This window comes from Euleptes europaea, chromosome 7 (assembly GCF_029931775.1).
Source record: "Euleptes europaea isolate rEulEur1 chromosome 7, rEulEur1.hap1, whole genome shotgun sequence".
Taxonomy (NCBI): domain Eukaryota; kingdom Metazoa; phylum Chordata; class Lepidosauria; order Squamata; family Sphaerodactylidae; genus Euleptes; species Euleptes europaea.
Genome location: NC_079318.1, coordinates 15,946,518 through 15,974,160, shown reverse-complemented (window position 1 = coordinate 15,974,160; position 27,643 = coordinate 15,946,518). Strand labels below are relative to the sequence as shown.

The 27,643-nt window shown below is 42.9% G+C and overlaps 1 protein-coding gene across 1 annotated transcript in view; it reads left to right on the top strand.

Moving 5' to 3' along the window:
* The first annotated feature begins 832 nt into the window (after nucleotides 1-832).
* TAGAP (T cell activation RhoGTPase activating protein) overlaps nucleotides 833-27,643 on the top strand; it is a 46,492-nt gene continuing 19,681 nt past the window's right edge. Inside the window, exons 1-3 of the mRNA XM_056853303.1 lie at nucleotides 833-1,059; nucleotides 1,630-1,787; nucleotides 26,279-26,390. Of these exons, the coding sequence (XP_056709281.1) occupies nucleotides 833-1,059; nucleotides 1,630-1,787; nucleotides 26,279-26,390 (497 nt within the window). The remainder of the gene's footprint in view (nucleotides 1,060-1,629; nucleotides 1,788-26,278; nucleotides 26,391-27,643) is intronic.

Below are 27,643 nucleotides of genomic sequence, written 5' to 3'. Positions count from 1 at the left end.
TTCACTGAGCAAAAAAAAGTCCCCCTCTGCTCTCATTTACCAAAAATTTAGACATAACACACTTTTCTTGTATCTTTATTTACTCAAGATTCTGTTTTGATTTATCTACAATTATCAAGTCTAGAAAGGCATTCTGGTGGGGTTGCCAGCCTCCAGGTACTAGCTGGAGATCTCCTGCTATTACAACTGATCTCCAGCCGATAGAAATCAGTTCACCTGGAGAAAATGGCAGCTTTGACAATTGGTCTCTATGGCATTGAATTCCCTTCCCTTCCCTTCCCCTCCCCAAACCCCGCCCACCTCAGGCACCACCCCAAAAACCTCCCGCTGGTGGCGAAGAGGGACCCTACATTCTGGGCATGAACCCCAGTAACCTCAAAGAGCAAGGCTGAGACCTGGCCTACTACTTACAGGAACTATGCCTGTCAAGCCTAAAAGCCTAAAAGCCTTCTTAAGGATCATATGGGATGTCAGATGCTGAGGTGCAGGGCCATTCAGGACAGAGGAGTTCAGACAGGCCAGAGGTCACGAAGCGCAGAGGCGGGAGAGATGGGAGATAGTTGTTAATCTCTCTAAATATCAACTCTCCCCGCAGGAGATCAGTGTGTTATAATATGGTTTGGGTTTCGTCCTGACACCACCCTACTCCCCATTACAAACTAAAATTGACATATTTAGACTGGTGCGCCTTTTAAAGTTAAAAGAGAAATTTGGCGATGACATTACCGAGGAACCTAGGACTCGCTTTAAACCTAAATCTAAATTTCTACCCTCCTCTACCAATCACTTTATAGCAACGTTTCAGGAAGTTGTAAACCGTGATATTGCTAAGATGGAACAACATAAGATGCATAGGAGGAACAATTTACCAAAAAAAGACTGGGACATCATAGAAAAATTAGCTAATCGGCCAGAGATTGTGATTAAGCCTGACAAGGGCGGGGCTATAGTGGTCCTGTCCCGTGATGACTATGATAATGAAGTCAGGCGACAACTTAACAATACGCAGTTCTATCAACGCATGACCCGATGGACGAAATACAGCTTATTATCCATACGGTAATTAATGAGGCGTTAGCGTTAGATTATATCCCCCAAGAAACTGCGGAATTTCTTTACAATGAGTATTCTAAAATTCCAAAATTTTATGTCTTGCCAAAGATTCACAAACAGACTCGACCACCGTTAGGTCGACCAATTGTCGCTGGGATCTCTTCAATCTTAGAGCCCTTAGCGAAATACTTAGAATTTTTCCTGAATGAGTTTGCCACACAAACCAGTGCATATATCAAAGATACTTGACATTTTATTGCACGGGTTGAGAATATCTCTGTCCCTTTAAATGTGGTGTTGTGCACTTTAGATGTTAACACCCTTTACACGAACGTTCCCACGGACGCAGTACGCAGCATTATTGCTGACCAGCTGCTTAATTCTCGATCTGATTTACAACCTCCGACCCAGTTTCTTTTAAATCTCCTGGATATTGTCATGGAGAAGAATTACTTTATTTACAATGAGGATTTTTATTTACAGACACACGGTGTTGCGATGGGAAGCATGCACACCATCAATAGCTAACATTTATATGGTGGCCTTTGAGTGAAATTTTTTTTTTTTCTATGTCAGGTATGTGGATGACGTTTTTCTGGCCATGTATGACTCCCAAAGCTTTGCAGAGTTTAATTTATGGATTAACGAACGTGATCCAAACATTAAACTTAATGGGGAATGTAATATTAGTGAAATCCCGTTTTTAGACGTGAGCATCTACAAGAAACCTAATGGTAATTTGGGAGTTCGCCCATACAGAAAACCAATGGCACGCAATACTTTATTGCACTATAATTCGTTTCATCTGCCCCATTTAAGGGATAATCTCCCATACAGCCAAATGCTCCATCTTAAGAGGAATGCTACAGATGAGAAAGATTTTTTAAGGGCAGCTCAACACTTTGAGCACGATTTAGCACAACGGGGATACCCCAAGAAAATTATCCAACAGGCAAGAATTAAAACTCAATGTAAGCCCAGAAATGAATTACTAACTCAAACTGCAAAACAATCCTCCACACGACTCACTTGCGTTCTGCAATACACATCAATGTCCCCTCTGATCCAAAGGGGTTTTGCTTAAACACTGGCACCTGGTTCAGCATCTACCAGGTTGCCAGCTACCACCACGTATGGCATATAAACGCACAAGATCATTTAGAGACCTTTTGGTTAACAACATACCACGTCCAATAATAACATCCACATTACCTAAAGGTAATTTTAGATGTGGTTCCTGCCAGAGTTGCAAACTTATGCTGACAGTTAAAGAAATTACCAATCCTGTTACAGGTCGTACGTTTACCATAAACAGCTTCAATAATTGTGACTCAAAAAACCTTATTTATGCAATTAGATGTGCATGCCAATATTGGTATATTGGCAAAACACAGAGAGCAATTAAATATCGCATCAGTGAACATCGATCCAGAATCAGAAATTCTGTATTAGAAGCACCCTTGACTCAACACTTTCTAGATGAAAACCATACTGATGAGGAACTATCATTTTCTGTACTTTGGCGCTTTGATGCCACATTTAAACATGATAGATCTAATGTAGACTTGATACTGAGGCGCCAAGAATCAAAATATATACACCTCTTTGATACCCTATACCCTAAAGGGTTGAATATATCGATGGATTTGGCATGCTATCTGTAATTAACCTATTTAGTTATGTATAATTGTTATATGGTAACTGTACCTTTAAATCTGAATGCTCCAGGATCACTAACCTCTCATGTGACTGTATTGCTTAAATAGGCTGTAATAGTTGGGCTACTTTGCCAACACGCAAGCAAGTTATTAACAGCAAGCGTGTAAGTCTTTGATTTATGATAACTTTATATATTCTGTTCTTTATGCCATTTTGCTTCTGTGTACTTTATTAGTTGCTTTATTATTATTTAGTGGTCCCTGAGGAAGGTTTTTATAAGCCGAAACAGATGGTTACCGGACTTCTGCAGAACGAACCTGAAATATACCTCTTGGACAAGGGACATGCAACACATGCAATTTTGCATAGTGATTGTCCGGAAAAATGGAACATATTTCACATCCCTGAAAGGACTGTATCTTTAGATACTGTTTGTATCAGAGTGTTATGCACAGAATTTTTTGTATATGTGCTTATATGCAACAGTGGCTATGATATATTAATACCACTATTGTTACTTCCCTTGTATTGTGCAATTTGTTGCTGTTTTGGTTTGCTAAACTCCAGGTACTAACTGGAGATCTCCTGCTATTACAACTGATCTGCAGCCAATAGAGATCAGTTCACCTGGAGAAAATGGTTGCTTTGGCAATGGGACTCTATGTCATTGAAGTCCCTCTCCTCCCCAAACCCTCTCCTCCTCAGGCTCCACCCCAAAAATCTACAGGTATTTCCCAACCTGGAGCTGGCAACCCTGAGTATTATGGAAGAGGAAGAAAAATATCCATTTTTTCCACCCCATGCCTAAGTTTATAAATCTCTATCATGTCCTCTCCCCCTCCCCATTTGTCTTTTCTAAACTAAAAAGTCCCAGGCTCTCCAGCCTTTTTTCACAGGAAAAGTGCTCCAACCCCCTAATCATCTTGGTTGCCCTCCTTTGTATTTTTTTCCAGCTTTGCAATGTCCTTGCTGAGACATGGCAACCAGAACTGTACACAGTGTTCCAAATTAGGCTGCATGTAGAGAGATTTCACAGAGGATGTGGACTTGCATGAGACACTGGAAGAACTGTGTGGTTTCTCCTCTAAAGACATTAATGTGTAGAATATTTGCCATTAACATTCATGGAAGAGAATGGTCACTTATGCATGGTCGCTTTAACTAGGGCTGTTGGGGAAAAAAATTCGGTATAGTTCGGATTTGGCCGAATTCAGCCCGTCTGGATTCGGGATATGCAGAAGTCCGAACTCCCCCGCTTTGGGTCCATGCAATTCGGCGTGAATTCAAAGTTCGGGGAAAAAATTCGGCCGAATAAAGCCATTAAAAACACAACCGCGCCTTTCTGCGGCTCCGGGGGGCATTTTTTGGGGTAGAGGTCCCAAACTTTCAGCGGAGCTTCAAAGGACCCTTCTTGCAAGACCCCCCAAGTTTTGTAAAGATTGGGTCAGGGGGGCTGAGATATGGGCCCCAAAAGGGGTCCCCCCACTCTAAATGTGCATCTCTGAGCAGAGCTTGCCGCCCACGCACAAAGCTCCCAGCCCCGACAAACAGCTGACCTGCGGGGAGCAAGGGCGGGGCAGGTGCAAAGAAGTTTGCAAAGCAACACAACTGCAAAGCAACACGTTTGCAACCATGCAAAGCAACACCTGACACCTGGGAGTTTGCAAACCATGGAAAGGGACAGAGGCAGCTAGCTATGCATAATGAGCAGGAGGGGGTGGAATTTCCCCTTTTGCATTGGACTCGAGACCAGGAAAATTCATTCTTTAAGTCACCATTTGAAAACCAGTTTTGAGCAAGCATCAAAATAGACCTAACCAATCTTATAAATGAGGGAAAACCTGAGGACACACAACTGAAGCCCCCCCCCTCAAACCAGGGAGAGAGAGACTCGAGGGGGCACACACACTCCAGGCAGAACAGGCGAAAGCCCCCTTTGGCTTCCCCCCCACAGAAACTGCTCTCTCCCCACACACACACAGACTCTGCTTTCCCCACACACACACACACAGGAGAAAAATTATAGATTAAAGCCCCCAAAGGGGTCTTACTGTGGCTGTCTTCTGTTCCATCAGGAGGGGCTGGGAGGACTGGGTAATCCAATACGATTCTATTTAAGCACGGGAGGTTTTGCCTTGGATTTGCCGCTCTGAAGATGCATACAGGATCGGGTGATACATTCATCCCAATAGGGAAAAGGGGAAAGCCCATATCTCGGGACCCCCTGACCCAATGTTTACAAAACTTGGGGGGTCTCTTAAGAAGGCTCGTCTGAAGCTATGCTGAATGTTTGGGGGCTGCACCCCAAAAAATGCACCCCCTGCAGCCACGGAAAGAGAAAAGGGGGAGCCCATATTTCTGCCCCCACTGAACCCATCTTTACAAAACTTGGGGGGACTCTTAAGAAGGCTCATCTGAAGCTATGCTGAAGGTTTGGGGGCTGCACCCCCAAAAAAGCACCCCCTGCAGCCACAGAAATGGAAAAGAGGGAGGAAAAAAGGGTGGAGCCCATATCTCGGGACCCCCTGACCCAATGTTTACAAAACTTGGGGGGTCTCTTAAGAAGGCTCGTCTGAAGCTCCGCTGAAAGATTGGGGTCTCTACACCCAAAAATGCACCCCCTGCAGCCATGGAAAGGAGCGAATGTGCACACTCACCCCCCCACGAGGATTTCTCTCTCTTTCTCTCCACGGCTGGGCCGCACAGCAGCTGATTCCTCCAGTACTGAATCCTGAGTGATTGGCCAGAAGAAGACCCAGCTTGGCCACCGATTGGCCAGGGGAGAATGCTGCTTACTGACGGTTATGCTGCTGCATCCTGAATTTGCCGAATTTATTCATGAACTCCCGAACTCGCTGAATTCGGTTCCCCCGTTTTCCCACCATTTTTGAGTTCGGTTCGTCCCGAACTAAAAACCGCCAAATCAGGGGAAATTCGGCTGTTTTTCGGTTCGGGTCGAACCGAATCGACAGCCCTAGCTTTAACCTCCTTTATTCCCCATTTTAGCCAGGATCAAAGTAACCCGGGTTGGGAGGAAACTGTATGCATTGGCTGGATTGATCAAGGATGAAACTGTGTGCTAATGGAGGCATGACTACAGAAAAGCAGTCTCCCAAGTTCAAATCAAGTCCCACCCCTTTAAATGCTGCTCTGTAATTGGCTGACTTCACAGTACTCACCCTGACAGAAGATTTCCTTCCCCCCAGACCCAACTGCTGCATTAAAAAGCATTTTAAGAACAAAAAATGGAACAATCTGAAAGAAGGGGGGGAGAAATCCCAGCCTCGTTTTTAAAAAAGCCTTTCTTTTGCTCAGAAAGAGCTCCGAGGTAGCAGGAAGCACTTGAATCCCTGCCTCTTTACACACTGCTTCTTGACTGGCTGTGAGAGAAGCCAATCTTCTGTGCTTCCCCTGTTTGGCTATCTGCATGCTGCCTTGAAGAGGGGTTTGGAAAAGGGTGGGGCAAAGCTCAACCCGAGAACAGAGTATGCATGCTCTGTGACTCCGGAATGAGCCAGGATGAACGGTTTAATTTGGGCCAGAAGAGGAATGGGAAAAGCCAGGTTCGTTTTGCGTTGAAACAGCATTGAGCTTCCAAGGAATGAGGTAACGTGCATACTGGCTGAAACAGGAAATAAAGGAGGGTAAGGCGACCATGCATAATTGACCAATGTGAGGGTAAGCAAATGCTGAATTGCATTTCAACGTCTCACCAGCAGGGGGAAGCTGATAGTGGAGAACAAACTTGAAAAGAGAAATAAAATGGGAGCCTCTCCCTCCATCCACAGTATTTGTTGCTCAGATAGTGATTTTAGGAGTGCATGACAGCAGCTGTTTCTAATCATTAGACACTTCCCTCCCCCCCTTCCCTCCCTGCTTGCAGTCCATGTTGTTGTTGCCTTTACATGTGTTTGGCATTTAATATTCTCTGTAGCATAGCACCAATTGTAATTACATTATTCACCTTGATTGCTTCAGGACATGCAGAACTGCTGCCCAGCCTGGCTTAGATACAAAAGGATTAATATGACTGCTTTGTTTTCCAGGGACAGCCCAGGCTGCCCTGTACCTCTTGAGCAATGCTTGACCAATAGTCATCCAGAACTGATCTTTACATCACAGAAGGCATGAAGACTAAAGAGAAGCATCTTTTCCTCATGATTCCTTCGTTTTGCCAAAAGTAAGACTGTAAAAACAATCATCTCATTTTCCCTCTCTGAACTAACTTCTGAACTAACGTCCCTTGTCCAAGAGGTATATTTCAGGTTCGTTCTACAGAAGTCCGGTAACCATCTGTTTCGGCTTATAAAAGCCTTCCTCAGGGACACTAAATAATAATAAAGCAATGCATACAGTGCATGAAGGGGATTTTGGGGGGTTGTTTTTTACAATTTGACTTGCCCAGGATTAGGAGGAGGAGGAAGAGGAGGAGGAAGAGGAGGAGGAAGAAGAAGAGTTGGTTTTTATATGCTGACTTTCTCTACCACTTAAGGCAGAATCAAACCGGCTTACAATCACCTTCCCTTCCCCTCCCCACAACAGACACCCTGTGAGGTAGGTGGGGCTGAGAGAGCTCGAAGAGAGCTGTGACTGGCCCAAGGTCACCCAGCTGGCTTCATGTGGAGGAGTGGGAAAACAAATCCAGTTCACCAGATGAGCCTCCACTGCTCCAAACCAGTGCTCTTTACCACTACACCACGCTGGCTCTCAGTTAAGTAATCATGCAGTCCTTCTCATAGAAACTTCTGATATGGACTTGACATCTGTATGGTACTGTCAGCCTGGACTGTAATATTCCCCTTTCAAATTACATGTCACCACCAGTGAGAAGCTGATAGTGGAAGCTCCTCAAGTCTGCCAACTTCTGACCTGAAAAAAAGATCCCTAACGTCATCCCATACAGTCATCCCCAACACCATTGTGCTTCCTGGTGCCTACTTACTTCTTTCCCAAAGCAAAGAGCCCACCAATCCTCATTTGATTTCACCTTATTACAACAGGAGATACTTCAGAGAAGACCCCAGGAGGCAGCAAGCACCAACTTGGAACTAGCCCTCTCCATCACAGGAGGATGCTTGGCTCGGAACCGTCAACATTTTCTCATTGCCCTCCTTGGTACCCATATTGTGAGTGCCTCTGATGGCAGCCGTTTTGTCATGGCCCACTTACCCTTTCGCATCATTTCAAAAGTGCCCGAAGTTGGATGCCCCTGTTTTAATAGCTTCTAGAGTTGTCAACTCCAGCTTGAGAAACTCCTGAAGATTTTGGGGTAGTGTGAGAAGAGGGTGGATTTTGTGGAGGGGAAGGAGCTTAGTAGGGATGTGATATGTTCTGTGATGTCATATCCTTTCATGTCATGCCTAGGCCAACGGTCAGCTCCCTCAACTCCTCCCTTGCCTGTTAGGTTACTACCTTACACCATAATTCAAATTTTAAATTTACATTTCCCACCTCATATCATTTTCCACTGCCTCTTTCTCCCACCTTATATAACTTGTAGGCTTCCATATGCATGTGTTCTGTATACAATACAAATCCTTTGATCCTACATATCTCCACTCAACCTGAAATTCTCTCAGGTTTTTCTCGGTATTAAAGAGAAAAATCCACTCTGCAGACACACAGGAAGATGCCAGCTAGAGTTGCCAGGTCCCTCTTCGCCACCGGCGGGAGATTTTTGTGGCAGAGCCTAAGGAGGGTGGGGTTTGGGGAGGGGCTTCAATGCCACAGAGTTCAATTGCCAAAGCGGCCCTTTTTCTCCAGGTGATCTGATCTCTATCGGCTGGAGAGCAGTTGTATTAGCAGGAGATCTCCTGCTACTACCTGGCAGTTGGCAACCCTAATGCCACCTAACAGCTGTCCCATCCCTCTCTCACTTCACAACCACCTCTGGCCTTTAGTGTGATTACAGATAACAAGTAATCAGTTTCTCCTAACCTCTGGTGTACCATAGATCCTCCCTCATTTCCTCCAGGGAAGCTGATTTCTGTAATCTGGAGATCAGTTGTTCCAGCAAAACTTCAGGACTCACCTTGAGGCTAGTAATCTTCATGGCTTCATGGCAAGGAGAGTAACTTCTCTCAGCTGTACCTGTGGAACTACTTTCCCTCATGCAGCTATGGAAAGCCTATAGCCATCTCCTCTAGTTAGGGAAATTGAAATCCTCTTTGCTCAAATGGAAAGGCTTGACCTTAAAGTGGGATTTGTAATGTGTTCTCTAATTTATATCGAAATACCGTGCCCACTTAATGCAAACTTAGCATAAATCCATTTGCTTGGTAGATAATCAAAAAGCTCATGTCAGATAAGTTAAAATCCTTCCTGTGTCATTATCTTAGACAAATTCAACTGCTGTGTTCATTTTCCTGAGCTGTGGTATTTAGGGGCAAGCTTGAGAACAGCAATCAAAACCAAGTTGGTCATGAAAACTGTTAATGTTATCAAATGAAATCGGTACCCACCGCTTTTGTAAAACAGAATTCTTAGAAGTCAATCTGCAGTTTAATTTCAGTGCAAACATTGTATCAGAAGGATAATAATCTATTTCAGGAAGAAGGTGCACAAGCTATAAATTCTCTGTGGTGGAGTGGCTACAGTATTAGACTAGGACATGAAATCTGAATAAAAATGTCCCCACTGTCAAGGAGTTCCCCTGGGGCTGGTCACTGTTTCTCAACCCTACTTCACAGGGCATTTATGAAGACAAAATGGAAAAATGTTGCTTTGAGCTTGCTAGAGAAAGGGGATGATTTTTTTTTTTAAAGTATGGTACTGCTTGACATTTTCAGATGCTTGATATACACAACTGTCAAAATAGGAATGTTCCTACCTGGCACCTTCACACATCTTAAGTAATGGGAGCAATTCCTGAGGGTATTCTTGTACAAGTTACAATAAACTTGCTATCATCCTTTGTTCAGACTCTGATTGGGGTTCCCACTCCCAGAATGAGACAAAGCATGTGGGGCAAAGTAGGGATTTTCTTCACTTGACCTACGGCAAGTTGTTTTGTTGTTCATGGAGGAGAGGGGTATTCATGGCTACTAGTAAAAATGGATACTATTCATGATGCATACCTATTCTCTCCAGGATCAGAGGAGCATGCCTATTATATTAGGGGTTTTGGAACACAGGCAGGATAATGCTGCCGCACCTGGTTGGCCATTGTGTGAACAGACTGCTGGACTTGATGGACCTTGGTCTGATCCAGCATGGCCATTCTTGTGTTGGGCAAATTCTGCTCCTCATCTTTTTATGTGCATTGGGATGCTGTTGTTTTATTGCTGTAATGTGATGTTGATATTCCAGTGGCTTTACAGTTTGATAATTGTATTATGCTTAATGGACTGTAAGATACCTGGACTATTTGGAGGATGGAACAGAAATCATAAAATCAGTTGCAATAAATCAATAAAGTAGAGCCAGAACGGGCAACAGGAAATGTCCAGTTTCTAGGGATGTTTTCACAAGTGATGTGTGACCTCAAGTAGGCTTTTATTATGCTGACCCATGGATGCTTGATTAATGTTTAAGGAGAGGGACTATGGCTCAATGGCTGAGCACCTGTTTTGCATACAGAAAGTCCCAGGTTCAATCCCAGGCATCACCAGTTAAAATGTAGTAGGTGATGTGAAAAACCTCCACTTGAGATACTGGAGAGCTACTGCCAGCTAGAGTAGAAATGCTGACCTTGATAGACCAATGGTGTGATTCAGTGTAAGGCAACTTCATGGGTTCTTGTGTTTCCTTAGTAGCTCAGGTCAGCCGGAGCTCTGCTTTCCTGGCACCATTATGCTCAGGGTGGCTGCGAGAGACAGAGAGGAGACATCATTCCAAAGTCTTTCAATTTGATGCCACTGGTGTGTAGATATAAATTCCACACCCCTTACAGTGATAAGGGAATGGGAAATGCATAGTGCACGTAAAAATTCACAATTATCAGTGTATACATGCTAACGGCAAGTCATGTGATTTTTTTTCATATTATGTTTGGATTTGGTCTGGGTGGTTTGAGATGAGGCCAACAAAACAAAGGGAGCTATACCTAACCCATAAAACAGGCTAGGAACCTAGAAGGTTAAGCCACAATAATTATAATAATATTACAAATATGTATTTATCATTAAGTGCAATTGCGCTTTAAAATAGTTAAAAACATAAACCTCAAAAGGTAAATTTCATACATATGAGGGATCACATGAAAGTGCTAACGTTGTTGCACAATAAAAACCGCCAAGACCGTATGTGTTTCAGCCCATAAAGCCTTTTTCAGTGGTCACAATACAGTGCATACACACGTCTACAATCAATAAATAACATAATCTTTGTAACAGTCAATGAAGGTTGCATGTGAAACCTAGTGATAAAAAATAATGTAAGAAAATATATTTTAGTGATAGGGTAGAAACCAAATTGGAAACTTCATTGTATCATTTTTTTTTTATTGAAGGTTGCTCCTCACAGATCATTATTGGGGCTCCAGCTATAGATAAAAGCCAAATTAGGCCTGAACTCATCCTGGAGCGCCCATCAGTCACATAAATAAATATGATGCAACCATGCTGTGCCGAAACAGAATTTTGGAAGATGCCACTAACCCAATGTAAGCATAAACCTTGCAACTTCTACAGCATTTTTATTGGTTATGCTCTCATGCCTAACTGTACGATAACCCACCCCAAAATTGTTCTTGTTAACTCAAAGTTTGTCCCTACCCACCCGCTATTGGCTGCACAATTTCCAGCGTGTGTTCGTGTGTCAACCGGTAAAAGAAACCTGAATAAGGTCCCAAGATTTTAATATAAGCCTCCGTGGTGGAGAATAGGTGATGTAACATCCGGTGGAATGTGTGCAAAAGCTAAGAAGCAGGGGGAAGGGGTTGAGGGAGAAAAAAAGGTTGGACAAACTGTCTCAATCGGAGGCTTTTTCGTCAACACTGCAGGAATACAAAATATACCTTTTGCAGACCACAGCCATACATACATGTTATTTAACCAGTCCAGTCAATTTCCTCATTAAGGGCGACCCAGGGGGCATCTCCCTCTGAGGATCCCTGATGGCTCTCAGCAGCTCTGGGTATATTTGGTCTTTGATCTGGCACCCCCCGCCCCCGTGCATTAATTGGAGCGTCATGATATGTCTTCCAGAAAGGTCCTTAACAGAAAAACCACTTTTAAAAAAACTTTGCAAAATCCCCCCAGTTTGTTATAAACAGAAGTTGGGGAAATCCTGCCCTTAATCGAGCGTGCCGGAGCTATTGCTCTGGGGCTTTCACAAAGTTTAACACTTGAGGTATGCAAAGGATTAAAATGAAAATGAAACTTTCTGCTGCTTTATTTAGACTACTCGCGCGGGGATGTTTTTAAACACTGCCTGTCTCTTTGTTCTGCTGAAATAAAGGGCAGAAACCTGGCGGCATTACTAGAGCTGCAGTGAATATTATTCACCAGTTTCAATTTCAGATTAAAATCAGAAAAGAGCAAGAGTCCAGTAGCACCTTAAAGTCTAACAAACTTTCTGGCAGGGTATGAGCTTTCGAGAGTCACAGCTCACTTCTTCAGATACAACTCGAATGTGAGTCCATCTGTCCAGGACAGATGCTACTGGACTCTTGCTCTTTTCTGCTGCTTCAGACAGACTAACACGGCTACCCATCAAGATTAAAATTAGACATTTTTCCAGAAAAAAACTTAAACATGTGCAAATGTTTGTTTCTATAGTTCATTTCTATACTGCCTTTCCTGGCAATAAGGCTCCTTAACAGCAGGAACCAAATAGATAGTCAACAAAGAATAATGGGTCAAATTATTACCAAGTGCAAACCCTGAAAAGATTAATGCCAGTGTATTAAAGCAATTGTGCGGAGTGATGCTGTGTATATTGACTATTTTGTGTGAAACCTCATGCATGCCGCTTCCCAATAAAGGAATCACAACAATCAGTGGCTGGGCAGATATTTTATGGATTATTAATCAACATATGAATAACCAGTAACGTTAAGTTATATATTTTCAGCTATGCAACTGGGCTTTCCTGTACCAATTTTGTATTGATCACTTGATTTAAATTTGTGATGAAATTTGGCTAGTTATAAAAGGTTGCTGACTCCTGGCATATGGGTAAGCATCACATGTGAGAAGCAGGGGCTATTGTTCATCATAATGGACTGATACACTCTCAGATAACAATAGGTGCTTCCAGGGTCATAGGTGCCTCCAGGGTGTGTGTGTCCAACTACACCTCCAGGAAGAGGAGCTGGTGTGTAAAATTAATCACTGAGGGGGGGGACATTAAAATCATACTTCTGGACGCTTCATTAAAAAAAAACTTCCAATATTTTAAGAGCTAGTAGGAGCCCCATGGCGCAGAGTGGTAAGCTGCAGTACTGCAGTCCAAGCTCTGCTCACGACTTGAGTTCAACCCCAATGGAAGTTGGTTTTAGGTAGCCGGCTCAAGGTTGACTCAGCCTTCCATCCTTCCGAGGTCGGTCAAATGAGTACCCAGCTTGTGGGGGGTAAAGGGAAGATGGCTGGGGAAGGCACTGGCAAACCACCCCATAATCAAAGTCTGCCTAGTAAACGTCGGGATGTGACGTCACCCCATGGGTCAGGAATGACCCTATGCTAGCACAGGGGACCTTTACCTTTTTAACAGTTCTGAACAGAGTAGTGAAGTCCAAACAGATGAAACCTGGCTGAATGGGTGAGGGGAGAGTGTTGCCCGTATGCTATCAAGAGTTAGGAAGCTGAGCAGTTAGACCAGTTTCCCTTTCAGCATCAAAACCTAGAAGGAGGAGGATGAGCTAAAGCCGGAGGGTTTGACCCTGGTGGTCCCTTCCAACTCTGATTCTATGGCTGCTGCTAGGGATGCCAACTTCCTCCTGCCAACTACTGCTGCTGCCATGTAGGAGTCAGGGGATAGTTCTGAGGATGGAAGCAGAAGAACGGGGCGAGGGTCCCAGCCCAAACCATCATGGGCTATATGCAAAAGCAGCAAGCGATAACGGGTTGGATCTCATGAAGCCTGAACACAACAGCACTCATGGATGCAGATCTTTCCCACCTTCTCCTCCACCCCCAGCAATCCCTGCTGATCCCCCCAAAATCTGATGCATATGAGCTTCATGAACAACACACCACAGGACGTGAGGGGAGGGACTGCAGTGAGGAGGAGGAACCATGGGAAATGACCTTTCCTGCCTCTTCTGCCAGCAGAGCTTCTGTTGGTGATTTCACCCAGTTCCCTCCTCCTCATTCCATAGGGTTGTCAACTCCGGGTTGGGAAATACCTGGAGATTTTTGGGGCGGAGCCTGAGAAGGGCAGGGTTTGGGGAGGAGAGGGACTTCAATGCCATGGAGTCTAATTGCCAACGTGGACATTTCCCCCAGGTGAACTCATGACTATCAGCTGGAGGTCAGTTGTAATAGCAAGAGACCTCCAGCTAACATCTGGAGGTTGGCAACCCTGTCACTGCAGCTGCCTGTGCCCCCATGGCATTTGTCCATAAGGCTCTTCTGACCTCCTGCATCAGTTTTTTGAGGAGAGGAGGCTGAGGGAAGCTGCCAATCTTGGCATGTGTGCCTTCTACTTGCATTTCATAGGATAAACCTTCCGGCATCCGTGTGGCTTGAGACGGTGCTGTCAGCTCCTACCGGCAACCAATGTACCTGATTTCAGAGTTCAGCCACAATGCATTCTGGAAATACAAGAAACCAATCAAATTTTCTTTTCTTTCTATTGTCCTTTGCCACAAGCAAATTACTGCTGCCATTTGGTACACAGGGGATAGCTCTGGGGATGGAAGCAAAAGCAAAGCAAAATATGATAAAGAAGCAATGGAAACCAGCAAAAATTCCACCTTTACAGCTCCTTTTCTTCCTCCCAAGTTGACCCAGATATAAAGAGTGCATAATCTACCAGTGGGCGAGAAGCCCTCCAGTTTGATTCTGACCTTTAACTTCCCTCCCACATTCTTCTGATAAAATAGTTTATCTTCAGAAATGCAGTATTTCACAAATTACTCATGTTGAAATTTTATTTATTCCTTCTCAGTACTTTGGAAATAACAGAGCTAATGCATTCTGAATCAGCTTTGATTTCAGTATTTGCATTAGTAATTATTAAAGCAAAGAATAGCTTCCAGTCTGCACAAGTAATCCCGCAGTGACCAATTTGCTAGAATATCATGCTAGATAATGAGAAAACTAAGGATTTTTAATCTCTACTTTCTCACAGGAGATAATTATTTATATAGTGATTTAGAGCATTCAAAATATTTCACGTACCTTGTGTTTGTGTGTATGCCATCAAGTCACAGCTGTTTTATGGCAACCCATAGGGAAGAGACGTTCGGAGGTGGTTTGCCATCGCCTGTCTCTGCGTGGGCAGAGAGAGTTCGGAGAGAACTGTGACTGGCCCAAGGTCACCCAGCAGGCTTCATGTGAAGGCGTGGGGAATCGAACCCAGTTCTCCAGATTAGAGTCTGCCGCTCTTAACCACTACACCACAATGGCTTTCTTCACATACCTTACCTTGTCCTAATCCAGGCAGTTTTATAAAGCAGGGCAATGTTATCCCCATATTGTGACAGCCACAGAGGGTGAGGGAGTATGAGCTATCTGAGTGGCTCCCAGACATTTTGAAGTGGGACCCATTTCTAAACTTTCTGTACTTTGGAGGATCCACTTTCAAAGTAATGCCATTCTATTATTCCCCTACCAGGCATAAAACACAGGAACCACATGTCAGTTAACACAAAGTGAGTATAGATTTTACTTTTCAAGTTCAGTGTGTATAAGTATATTGTATTGCTGAGCAACAGGTTGTATTTCATGGGGATTGGGCAGAGACCAACCCAAAGGTGCCATCTAGACTCCCAGAGCCTCCTCCCCCGTCACACTCATTTCCTCCTCTGCCCTCCTGGCCTTGCAACCCACTTTTGGATCCCAACTCAGAACCTGAGAACCAGCCATTTATCTAAAATAAACAGAAGTTTAGGGGCACCCAAAAGACTAACACCATTTTATTCCACCCTTTCATGGATTAGATCCAGTTTTATCAGACGCAGTGTAGTGGGTCCTTATCAGGTAGACATTTCTAGATGAGGTTTTTGGTGGAGGGTGGGAATAAACAGCAGGGACAAATAGTCAAAAATGAAGGAAGAATGGGTCAAGATATAATTATGCAAGCTTCAAATGTCAAGATTTAATTATGCAAGCTTCAAATGTTATAAAAGTATAGCTACTATTAACAATTAGCAATTAATAGCAATTGCTCAGTTAGTTATCACCAGAAATAGATGCAGACTCCTCCGAACTACCAATGCAGTTATCCTGAGACACCACAGCCATATCTGGTATTAACTAGATTAACAAAACTGGAGAAATGACCAGTTCTGTTGTGAATAGTCTCTCTATTTATTTCATTTGTATTTGTTAAAAAAAAGTGAATTTACCTTTCCTCATCAAAAGGAGGATCCAGGCAGGTATCACATATAGATTTCAGTGGATTGCCATCTCCAGATTGGGAAATACCTGGAGATTTGGGGGATGGAGCCTGAGGAGGGAGGGGAGGGACTTCAATGGGCTATAATACTATAGAGTCTACCTCCCAAAGTGGCCATTTTCTCCAGGTGAACTGATCTCTAGTGCCTGATGATTAGTTGTAATTCCAGGAGATCTCCAGCCACCATGTGGAGGTTGGCAACTCCAGCCATACCACACAAACACAGTAAAACATTATCAATGCAAATCACCCCAAAATATAGAACAAACCCCAAGAGAGGTAGAAAGTGGTCCTAAAACATCTCATCCACATGTGCTCAGCTGCTCATACTTTGTTCAATTACCCTCAAATGCCTCCCTAAACAGAAAGGCTTTGTAGTACTTTCAGGATGGGCCAAAAGGGGGAAACCACATCTCCTCTTGGAAGCTGTCTAAAGAGCAGGAGACATCAGATGAGTGATGTACTATGATTGCTGAAATCTGAATGAGCACAGCATATTTGGCATGATGCCAAGTGTGGGTATAATGAAGAAAAATGGTGTTACATCAGCTGAAAACAATGAAGAAACAACAGGGGAATACATGCAGCAAAGTTGTATAATCAACAGTTTCTTTCCCTCTTTAACGTTCCTTCCTGAATTATTCTGTTATAGCATAGCTCTATGAAATTTATAGAAATGCCACCCTAAACAACTCTGCGGTGCATTGTTTGCCGAATGACAGAAGCATGTGGGCTGGCTCTCATGACCTCCTGAGGCAGCAGGGCATTCCACAAGGCACAACAGAGAAAGCACTTTGCACATGTAAGAACACACATGGGCGGGCAGTTGTCAATCTTGCCCTTCTGCAGGCTGGCACCTGCAGAAAGCCCTGCGCAGGTGGGCAGAGCTGTTGAGGCGGCGCGTAGGACCGAGGTGGACCTCTAGATATGAGCTAGGCAGTTAAAGGGCAACTTCCACATTTTTCGGGTGTTGACTTGTTTTGGATACTATTGATAGAAGATGGGACATCCCCATCAGGATGTGGCGCCTGGTCCTGGGGACAGCTTCACTGTGTTACAATAGTCCAGTCTTGAAACTATGGAGGCACAGATCAGCATGACCAGCCTGGCAGAATCCTAGAGAAAGACTTTGCACACTCAAGGCAGTTGAAAGAACTCACAACGATGCTTTTCTTGATTAGGTTTAGCTCTCTGTAGCATATATTTATCTCATAGTTATACGTGATTCAATGCAGATCAAAAAATTCTGCACACTTGGATTTGCAGGAAAATACATTTTTTAGTGGAGGATGTAGAAAATCCCAAAAGGAAACAGCAGCACACATACAGCCATGGCAAACAAAACAGAGTCCGGGTGGCATTGTCAGTTGTTGTAGCAATCAAATTTAACTATAGAGTTAGAACTTGGTGTAACAACTAAAAATGGTGCCTGATGTTACAGTACTGACCGCAGACACCTAAAGCAGGAAGTAGGTGGAGAAGCACAAAAGGGGAAGAAAGGCCAGGGCAGTGGAGAAGGAAGAAGAGCTGGAGGTAGCATAGGATTGTCAGGTCCCTCTTCGCCACCGGCAGGAGGTTTTTCAGGAGGAGCCTGAGGAGGGCGGGGTTTGGGGAGGGGAGGGGCTTCAATGCCATAGAGTCCAATTGCCAAAGCAGCCATTTTCTCCAGGGGAACTGATCTCTATCGGCTGGAGATCAGTTGTAATAGCAGGAGATCTCCAGCTAGTACCTGGAGGTTGGCAACCCTAAGGTAGCATGATGGAAAGGAGGGACAGCAGAGCTAAAAGGTGGTGGGAAGTGAGGGTTGACAAGTGGGAGTAGGGTTGCCAGGTGCCTCTTCACCACCAGTGGGAGATTTCTGGAGTGGAGCCTGAGGAGGGCGGGGTTTGGGGAGGGGAGGGACTTCAATGCCATAGAGTCCAATTGCCAAAGCAGCCATTTTCTCCAGGGAACTGATCTCTCTCGCCTGGAGATCAGTTGTAATCGCGAGAGATCTCCAGCTACTACCTGGAGGTTTGGCAAACAAAAAAACAGCAACGATATGCGAGAGATACAAGTGGTATTAATTTATCATATCCACCGTTTGCATGAGAAAATAATTAATTCTGTAGAAAGGCAAACTTGCCCATTACAAAAATTAATGCAAAAATTGATAGTTATGATTGTTCAAAAAATACACTGTGCATAGTAGCATGTGTAGCTCATCACTTTGTCCAAGAGGAGTGTTGCAGGTTCTTTCGACAGGTGTCCGGTAACCATCTGTTTCGGCTTATATCAAAGCCTTCCTCAGGGACCAACGCTTGCTGTTAGTAACTTGCTTGCGCGCAAGCAAGTTACTAACAGAAAGCGAAACAGATGTTTCCCCTGGAGAAAATGGCTTCTTGGGTGGGGGGGTAGACTGTATGGCTTAAACTCTGCTAAGGTCCCTCCCTTCACCAGACTTAGGGTTGCCAGACCTCCGCCAGCAGTGGGAGATCCCCTACTTTGGAGCCCTTTTACCCAATACTGCTCAGCCAGGTGGCAGGGGAACTTACTGGCAGCAAACTTAGGCCTAGTTCTGTAATGCCTGATTATATAAAGGCATGTAGTAATTATATTATATACACACACACATGTACGCTCACATAGAGAGTTTGAGTAAGTTGGCAATCCCTATTATGAATTGCCAGCAGAGTGCACTGCTTAGAGGTCGGTATGACCTTGAAAATGACATGTCTGAGTTAATGCACCTGCAAGAAAGTAAAGTTTCGTTTCCTAATGAGAAAAACAAGACATTATCCTATGCTACGCCCTCGGGCCATTCTCATAGTGTATGTTAATTTATTAGAAGATGCTACTAATGTTTATTGGTTCATTATTATACGAAATACTACCATGTAAGGCAAATGCCATCCCCCGATCCTGTGGTATAAAGACTCAATCCTATGCTTTGTTCTCTGGTGAGTAACTCTGCATCTTATTTGTGGGTTATTTCACCCCAGGGTCTCTGTTTAGCTAAATAAAGAACTGTTGCTTTTAACCTCCTCCTAGTTGTCTTTATTGGACTCTCTAAGACAACCAGGCACTTCAGTTCTCTGTTGTCAACAACACGGTGATGTCGCTTCTGGCATACACTGGAAGTGACATCATCCCATCGCCAACAGCGTGGGGACACTCTGGTATATGGGCAAAACTCTATGTTAAAAATGGCATCTACCATAAGGTTTTTGCTCAAATACCAGAGCATCTCCACGAATTAGCAAGTTCAGGTACTCACTGTTACATGTTAATATATACGAGGTAGAATGGGACCAAAATGGAATTCTATCCCTGCCAAGTGAATGGAGGGGATTTTACTATTTCAACTCTCCCTCTCATACAACCAGACATACAGACCAAGGATAGATTGCTTGCCACTGGTGTAAATCAGAGACAAAAACAGAAATAAGAAGACACACTTTCCCAAAGTCTAAATTAAGTTCAGACCATAGACATTTCCTAACATGTTTTCTTCCTTTCTTTTTTTTTTCCTTTTACTTGTTACTCCTCAGTTTCAATTGAAACTAAAAACAGAAGTTCCAAAATAATGTCAGAGACTTGATTCGTGGCATGCCTAAACTGGCCAGAAGTGGGAAGTTCCCAAAAGCTAGCAGACTTTTTCTCACAAGACTGATAGCTGAAGTTCCGAACACAGACCTGCAGATGTGAGTTTCTAGGGCATGAACATAGTTCTGGAGATACAACTGTTTCTGCAGAAAAGAAAAATGGACAACTAAATAATTCTACAGGGAAACCTTTTCTACGATATGAGGGCTAAAAAATTAAAACCGCTGAAGTTACTTCAGTCAAAGTCCATTGCTGCTTAGGTCCCATAGCACAACAGACACAGCACAAGTGAGATGATACATCGATTGGACTAAGCAATGTTTGAAATTTCGAGTTGGGAATTTTTTGCTGCCCTAGCAAAATAAAAAAGACAAGGCCCCTGAGAATATAAGAGTGCTAGTCACAGCATATGAGAAGGAAGTTATGAGGCAAATGCAATTCCATCTATGCAGCATCGCTCCAAAAGTAGATCACACCAAAGCATCTTATCGCTAGTTCCCATGGGAGATCACAACTCATGTGTTCACACACTAGCAGGAATTAATGGTGGGCCTCTCTGTCAACTCTGGGCCTTAGCAAAGGTCTGACTCTGCCCACAGGAGATGCTGGCCATGTCTCCTGGTCTTGTGGCTGCTTCCCGTGAAACTATCATGAACATGTAAAATTCATGTTGGGAATATCGATCTAATATGTCTCATGGGGAGTAATAATGTATTAAAAAATGCATGCATGCATACTATCAAAAAATAAAATCCTTCTCCACAAAGGGTGATTAGAAGAGGAAGAGCTTTCAAAAGAATAGTAGTAATAAAAGTGAAAACATTTGCAGTTACACAAGAAATGACCAAATAAGGCAGAATGCCAAGCTCTTCAGACAGGCCTTGTGATTCTAGTAATCTCATGACTTCAGTTGCAGAACCGGCACGACATGCTTCTTAGAAAGTTAACTATATATGTGATTGGGTTTTCTTCCAGAATTCCCTTTTCATTCCCTTCATCTATCAGTTTTGGACTTTCCAAGTATGATAAAGGTGCGCAGCAACTACCCTGAGCCCAACTGGAGAATGGAACTTCAAGTATCTACCCATACACACATTTACCAGGAATAGATAATTTGGCACAAGGAAGTCATCACATTCTGAAAGAAGAACGTTCAGCTCCTGTGTACCATGGACACAGACCAAATCTATGCACAAGTAACTTCCCACACATTGATTTCTTTACTTGCATTAAATGTCACCTCACCAGTTAATTATAGAGGGGACCACAAAGAAAAGTTTATCAGATTATATGTAGGGTACGGTTCCTGCTTCTGCATTGTTATCAGATGGTTAACCTTCAAAGGAATATTTCTAAACTTGTGAAATTGTCTTATACCAGGAATGTGTAAAGAAATTTTATTTGAGATTGGTTTATTTAGTCCAGTATTTTTTTTACAGATTTTTAATGTAATTATGTAACATGTTTGGTGTGATTATTGTAGCCAGGTGATGTTTGAGACCCAGTGTGGTGTAGTGGTTTCAGTATGGGGGCTAGGATCTCTTGGAGCTAGGGTTGCCAGGTGCCTCTTCACCACCAGTGGGAGATGTCTGGGGTGGAGCCTGAGGAGAGTGGGGTTTGGGGCGGGGAGGAACTTCAATGCCATAGAGTCCAATTGCCAAAGCAGCCATTTTGTCCAGGTGAACTGATCTCTATCAGCTGGAGATCAGTTGAAATAGCAGATCTCCAACTACTATCTGGATGTTGGCAACCCTACTTGGAACTATTAGTATAGATCAGTAGCATGCATTTTGATTTGGGATCATTGGAGCTAAGTTAAATAGTAGGGTAAGCACACAACACAGGCTTTAAACCATGTTTCTTGAAAATCAATATCCTTTATATGGTCATTAATCTAAACTAGCTTTACTTGACTCCATGGATTTTTTAAAAGTGGTCAGTTTCTCATCTACTGGGTTGAGCCAAGTTGGAGTACAAGGAGCAGTCATTAGGCTGTAAAGAAAATTGTTCCAATCACTGATGAATGAAAGTTGGATTCTAAATTTAAAAGCTGCTAGCCAGGCCAAATTTATAAGTGATGTAAGACCAGTTTCTAGGCACCCAGGCACCTTAAGAATTGTTGTCATGAATTTGAATTGAATTAATTTGATAGAAGGAGTAGCCTCGTACCCAAATTGGAGCAGCATATAGAAGCTGATTAGTAATCTTACAGTGCATTCCTAAAGAGAGTTACTCCAGTCTAAACCCATTCGTTTCAATGGGCTTAGACTGGAGTAACTCTCCTTAGGAATGCACTGTCAGTGGTAAATAATTGGAGTACCACTGAAATATACTGAGCTGCCATCATAAAAAAGAATTTTATGATTGCTCCAATCTTCCTTTTGGCCTTAACTAGGACAGGTTCAATATGCACTTTCCAACACAATTTGTCATCAAAAATAACCCCCAGATATTTATATGATCAAATTTGTTCAATTTTATGTTCTCCTACCACCTAACTAGTGGGTGAGAGACAGTTCCAAAGGAAATTATTTTGGTTGTATCGATATTTATAGACATTAAATCACGCCTATCAAAGAATGGCTGCCACCTCTGCTTAAATTCTTCAATCAGCTTTCTTCGGACCAAATTTGTTAATCTCAACATTGTGGCAACTTCGTGTAGTTTTGTAATCCACTCTGCTAATTCTGGCACTTCCTTTGCTTTCCAGTATGTCGCGTACATAATTCTTGCTGTTGTTGCTGCATATTGAAAGAGTTCTCTGGCTCTATACTCTTGATAGATTATAGCTGTTTTCTTATATCCTTACTAATATCACAGAGCTAGGTTTTTTATGTTACAAATACCTGACAAGAAAAATATTTTTTAAAGGCCATAGTTAGCACCTTATAATATTATACACTTTCTCTGGGATCTTCTGTCTCCGATATCTTATTCTTAACGTGTTACAGGCTTTGACATATTAGAGCACATGAACATAATATTAAAGTTGTACATAAGTAGAATCATTCAGACAATAACACAACTACACACACATTACATACATGAAGAACTTTATATTCCCTTTAACAGAGGGGGAAGAATGTTAAAAGCAAAAGGCTTCAGTCTCAAACACTCTAACAGAGGCTACAGTAACTTTCAAATGACATGTCCTTGCCAAGGACCTTCGCAGAGAGAGTGCCCTGTATGTCATCTGTAGTGTCATCTAGACTGAGATACTGTCATTGTCCTTTACCTGACTTCTAAAACAGGGAAGCCTTTCACAGTCCTTCACAGGTCCTTCATAGCTTCAGACTTCAATGACAAAGCTTCAAGGGCTACATGCAGATAAGCTGCCTTTCTACTCCTGTGATGCTAATGTTGAAATGTAAACTATAATTGTGTTTTATGATTTAAAAATGAATGCTAGGTCCTAGAACTTAATGAATGGTATCAAATGAAAGGTCTTTTTCTGTAGATGAGAATGATGCTAATATTGAATATATAGAATAAGGATAAAGCTTAAAACTGATTTGGTTCTTGTAGGTTTGGTTCTTGTAGATTTGGTTCTTGTAGGTTATCCGGGCTGTGTGACCGTGATCTTGGTATTTTCTTTCCTGACGTTTCGCCAGAACTTAAGGAATGGTATCAAATAAAAGGTCTTTTTCTGTAGATGAGAATGATGCTAATATTGAATATATAGAATAAGGATAAAGCTTAAAACTGATTTGGTTCTTGTAGGTTATCCGGGCTGTGTGACCGTGGTCTTTCCTGACGTTTTTTCTTTCCTGACGTTTCGCCAGAACTTAATGAATGGTATCAAATGAAAGGTCTTTTTCTGTAGATGAGAATGATGCTAATATTGAATATATAGAATAAGGATAAAGCTTAAAACTGATTTGGTTCTTGTAGGTTATCCGGGCTGTGTGACCGTGGTCTTGGTATTTTCTTTCCTGACGTTTCGCCAGCAGCTGTGGCAGGCAAAAAGTCAGGAAAGAAAATACCGAGACCACGGTCACACAGCCCGGATAACCTACAAGAACCAATGAACTCTGACTGTGAAAGCCTTCGACAATATCTTAAAACTGATTGTTTATGATTGTTTATAATTAGCAGCAGAGGCTCCTGTAAGGAGAAAGCCATACAAGGTTATGGAAAAGGGGACTTGATTGAGGGATAGTCAATCCTTCACCTATCTTTAACTTCTTAATACAAGGACAGTGAAACCTACCTTGAGAAAGGGTATCACATGCCTTGACATAACCCAACAGCCACAAGGTGATTGAAATAGTATAAATACAGACACAGAAAGGCTAGTACTTCAGACCTCTTTCAGAGGGTCTCAAGAAGAGGCTGTTGGTATGTATGGCTTTACAAATATATTATTCGAGAATGTGAATTAGATACTTGAAACTAAATCAGTTATTTGACTGTTATATTTAAATTGTTGGATTATTATTCTGAATAGTATGTAGATCTTGCTTGCTTTACAGTATACATTGTTACATACATTGTTACTGAACATAAATACATTGTTACATACATTGTTATTGAACATAAAGACTTTGTAACTTGCATTTACACATATTTACTGGAAGTATATCAATAAAAAGAGTTGCTTTTTAAGTGAGTAAAGTCGTTGAGTCCTGCTTAGTAGATGACTGGCTGAATAAGATAACATATCAATTCTCAGGAAGTGATCCATTCTAAGAGTCTAGTCATCAGAACAGCACGACCCGCTTCAAACGCTAATTTAAAAAAACTCTGAATCATGAAGAATACTAGCAGCCCATTACTGAAAATGCAGCGTGCGGAGTCGGCGGGGAAGAGGTGCGTCGGCGCCTCTTCCTAAGCAGAATCGCGCATGCCGCAAAACAAAAAACAAGCCGTTTTGTGGCTTTTTTTGTTTTACCGGGGCCTTTCGCCCCACAGGGAACAGCGAGGCTGTGCCTGCTAAAAAGCAGTCGCAGTCACAGCCCCGCCGTTCCCGGCGCCAGTGGCGACAGCCGAAACTGGATAGGAAGCCACCTACCAGGTGGCTCCCCCCCGGAACGCCCCCCTGCGCCGGCGTGGCCTCTCTACGCTGTGGCCTCCGCCACGGAGAGGCTGCTCCGGCGGAGGGGGAGGCGCGGTCCCTCGGCGCTCTGCCGGCGGCGGGACTGGCCTCACTGCCAGCATAAGTGCATTTAAACACGCTATTAGACCCACTTACGCTGGCGGCGAGGTCACGCCGCCTCCTAAGAAGTTTTGGCCCAATTTTCAGGAATGGGCTGTGAGTTTGTTTTTTAAGTCCTTATTCCATCTAACTGCTCTAACGTACCCAGAATCAATGTTGTGTAAATCCTTCAATATTTGTAGAGGCTGGTAACCATTCATCCTTATAATTAAAAAAAGAAGGTTTGACAGCAACAAATCTCCTGCTGAAAATTGAACTACTGACCTAATAAATTGACAAGACAAAATAAAATAATCAACGGCATTACTGGCGGAAGTAGGATATAAGCATACTCTGCAATCTCATCTAAATCATGTAACTATTAACTACTAACAATTGTAGAACATATAGGAAATTTGTAAGACATATTCCTGCATAATTTATATTTGAAACACAGGATTTGTGTTCAAACAGGAAAGGGGCAATATTTAGTGGATGACTATCCAAAGTCTAGATTTCTGAGGGGCATCGTTTGAGGGGCCCAAACTGGCATTCAGATCCTCTCCCATTATTATTTGAGATTCTGGGTTGTTGACAATGACTTCAGACATGCAATCTGAAAGGTCTAACCAAATTTCTTGCTTTTCTTAGCTGGAGGTGTGAAGTCTGTCATGTCAAAGTAGACAGCATTTCCAAACCACAAACCAAGGCACATGTGAGATTAAATACTGGGCTGTGGTAATTCCAGAACAGGGGTAATTTGGGAGAGGGGTGCGCATCCTATGAAATTTAAAGGGCAAAAGTAGTGGAATGTGACTGGGGCAGACACATAAATTTAAACCAGAAAGCCATCATGTTCAGTTTGAGTACAAGTAGATGGGAATATATTTTTTTCTTGATGTCCAAGTTGCCTTTTTATCTCATGACAGATGATGGAGACGGTGTTCTGCAAGTAAAAAAAAAAAGTGTGTGTGTGTGTAAAGTGACGTCAAGTCGCAGCCGACTTATGGTGACCCCTTTTGGGTTTTTCATGGCAAGAGACTAACAGAGAGGTGGTTTGCCAGTGCCTTCCTCTGCACAGCAACCCTGGACTTACTTGGTGGTCTCCCAGGGCTGACCCTGCTTAGCTTCTGAGATCTGACAAGATCAGGCTAGCCTGGGCCATCCAGGTCAGGGCAAAAAAAATACCAAGTTTCATTTTTATAGAACACTGGCTCAACCAGAGGAAAGTGACACAATACCGACCGTTTTGTGCCGCAGCGGAGAAAAAGAGGAAGAATCTGGTGTGCGTAAGTCTAACCCTGTGACTTTGGGAATTGACACCTGACCTTCTCACATGAATAGCTAAACTGCGGGACAAGCGTGACTTAAGAATTGAGCTATGGCTTCACGGAGACATAGCTATTGTGACTCATGAGTACACTAATACAGAGAAAGTTGGATTTGGCAAATTAATGTAAGGGCCCATCTTGTGAAATCTGAATTTCTGCCTAAGCCACAAGGCTGGCAAGCCATCAGGATTGCAGTAAGGGGGGGCATTCGGGGGCAATAACCTCGGTATTTGCAGTTTTCATTCTTAAAGATGTCCTTTTATTGTAGAGTTATTGTTAATGTCCGTCCTGGTAAGTGAGAGTGTTGTCCATAAACTAGAATAAAATGTTTGGGTTGCCTCCTCGGTTTGCTGTGGGGAATTTGCCTCCAGAGTACATGGGACCATGGAGGGGAGAGCCAGATCAGAAAAATGAACACTCCGTTCCAGTCAGTAGCCTATCATTTATTAATAATTGCAAACAAACTTGCTGTATCTTGCTTGAGTAATGGCATGCATGCCTCTGAGCATGTGAAGAATGCCCTTTACTCACCAATGAATAACTTCTGTTAAGCTCCTGTCCTCAACTGTGGTCTCCAAAGGATTAATCTGGTGTCTGATACAAGTGTATCAAGACAGGAAATGCATGTGTTGTCCCTTTGAGAAGAAATGGCAGTAATACATATTGGGAGCATCACAAGTGATGTGTTTTTTCAATGCGCTTGGTCACAGCACCAAGAATATAACAACTGAAAAGGTCATGTAATTCCTCCCCACCCGCTCATACAGCTGCCAAGTCCCTTAAAAATAGAGCATTTTCATCTTTCTGAAAGTTACATTTCAAATTATTCCTATTGCCATCTCTTACACTCGCATCCAAAAGCTTTCCCACATCTACCAACTCAACATGCAGCCCTTCTGTCAATGGAACCAGCTGCACAACACCTCCTGAGAGTAGGGTTGCCAATCTCTGCCCCAAAAACCTCCTGCTGGTGGCAAAGAGGGACCTGGCAACTCTACCTGAGAGTCTGACTGTAGCAGCAGCCAGTCTTAATGTTCCAGTCAGGTCGATGCCAAGCTTTGAATGCTTCTCCTGTGCCTTGCACAAGTCTGAAATAGGGAAAACATCAAACTAGGGTTGCCAACCTCCTGGTACTATTCAAAAAAATGTAAATTCAACTGTAAATTGGTAGTATTCAAAAATCACAGATGTAGGCTAACAATTCACTTAGATCAATGTTTATAAATATAATTTCTGCACTATTGCTTCATAGTGCCTTTTCAAACAACAAAATTAAATGTACAGTTTTATATATACAACAAGGCAAAATTCATAAGAAATAAAATTCAACAGAAATTAGCAATTGACTTGTGGTGTCTTTCTTTCTTGAGTTACGTAT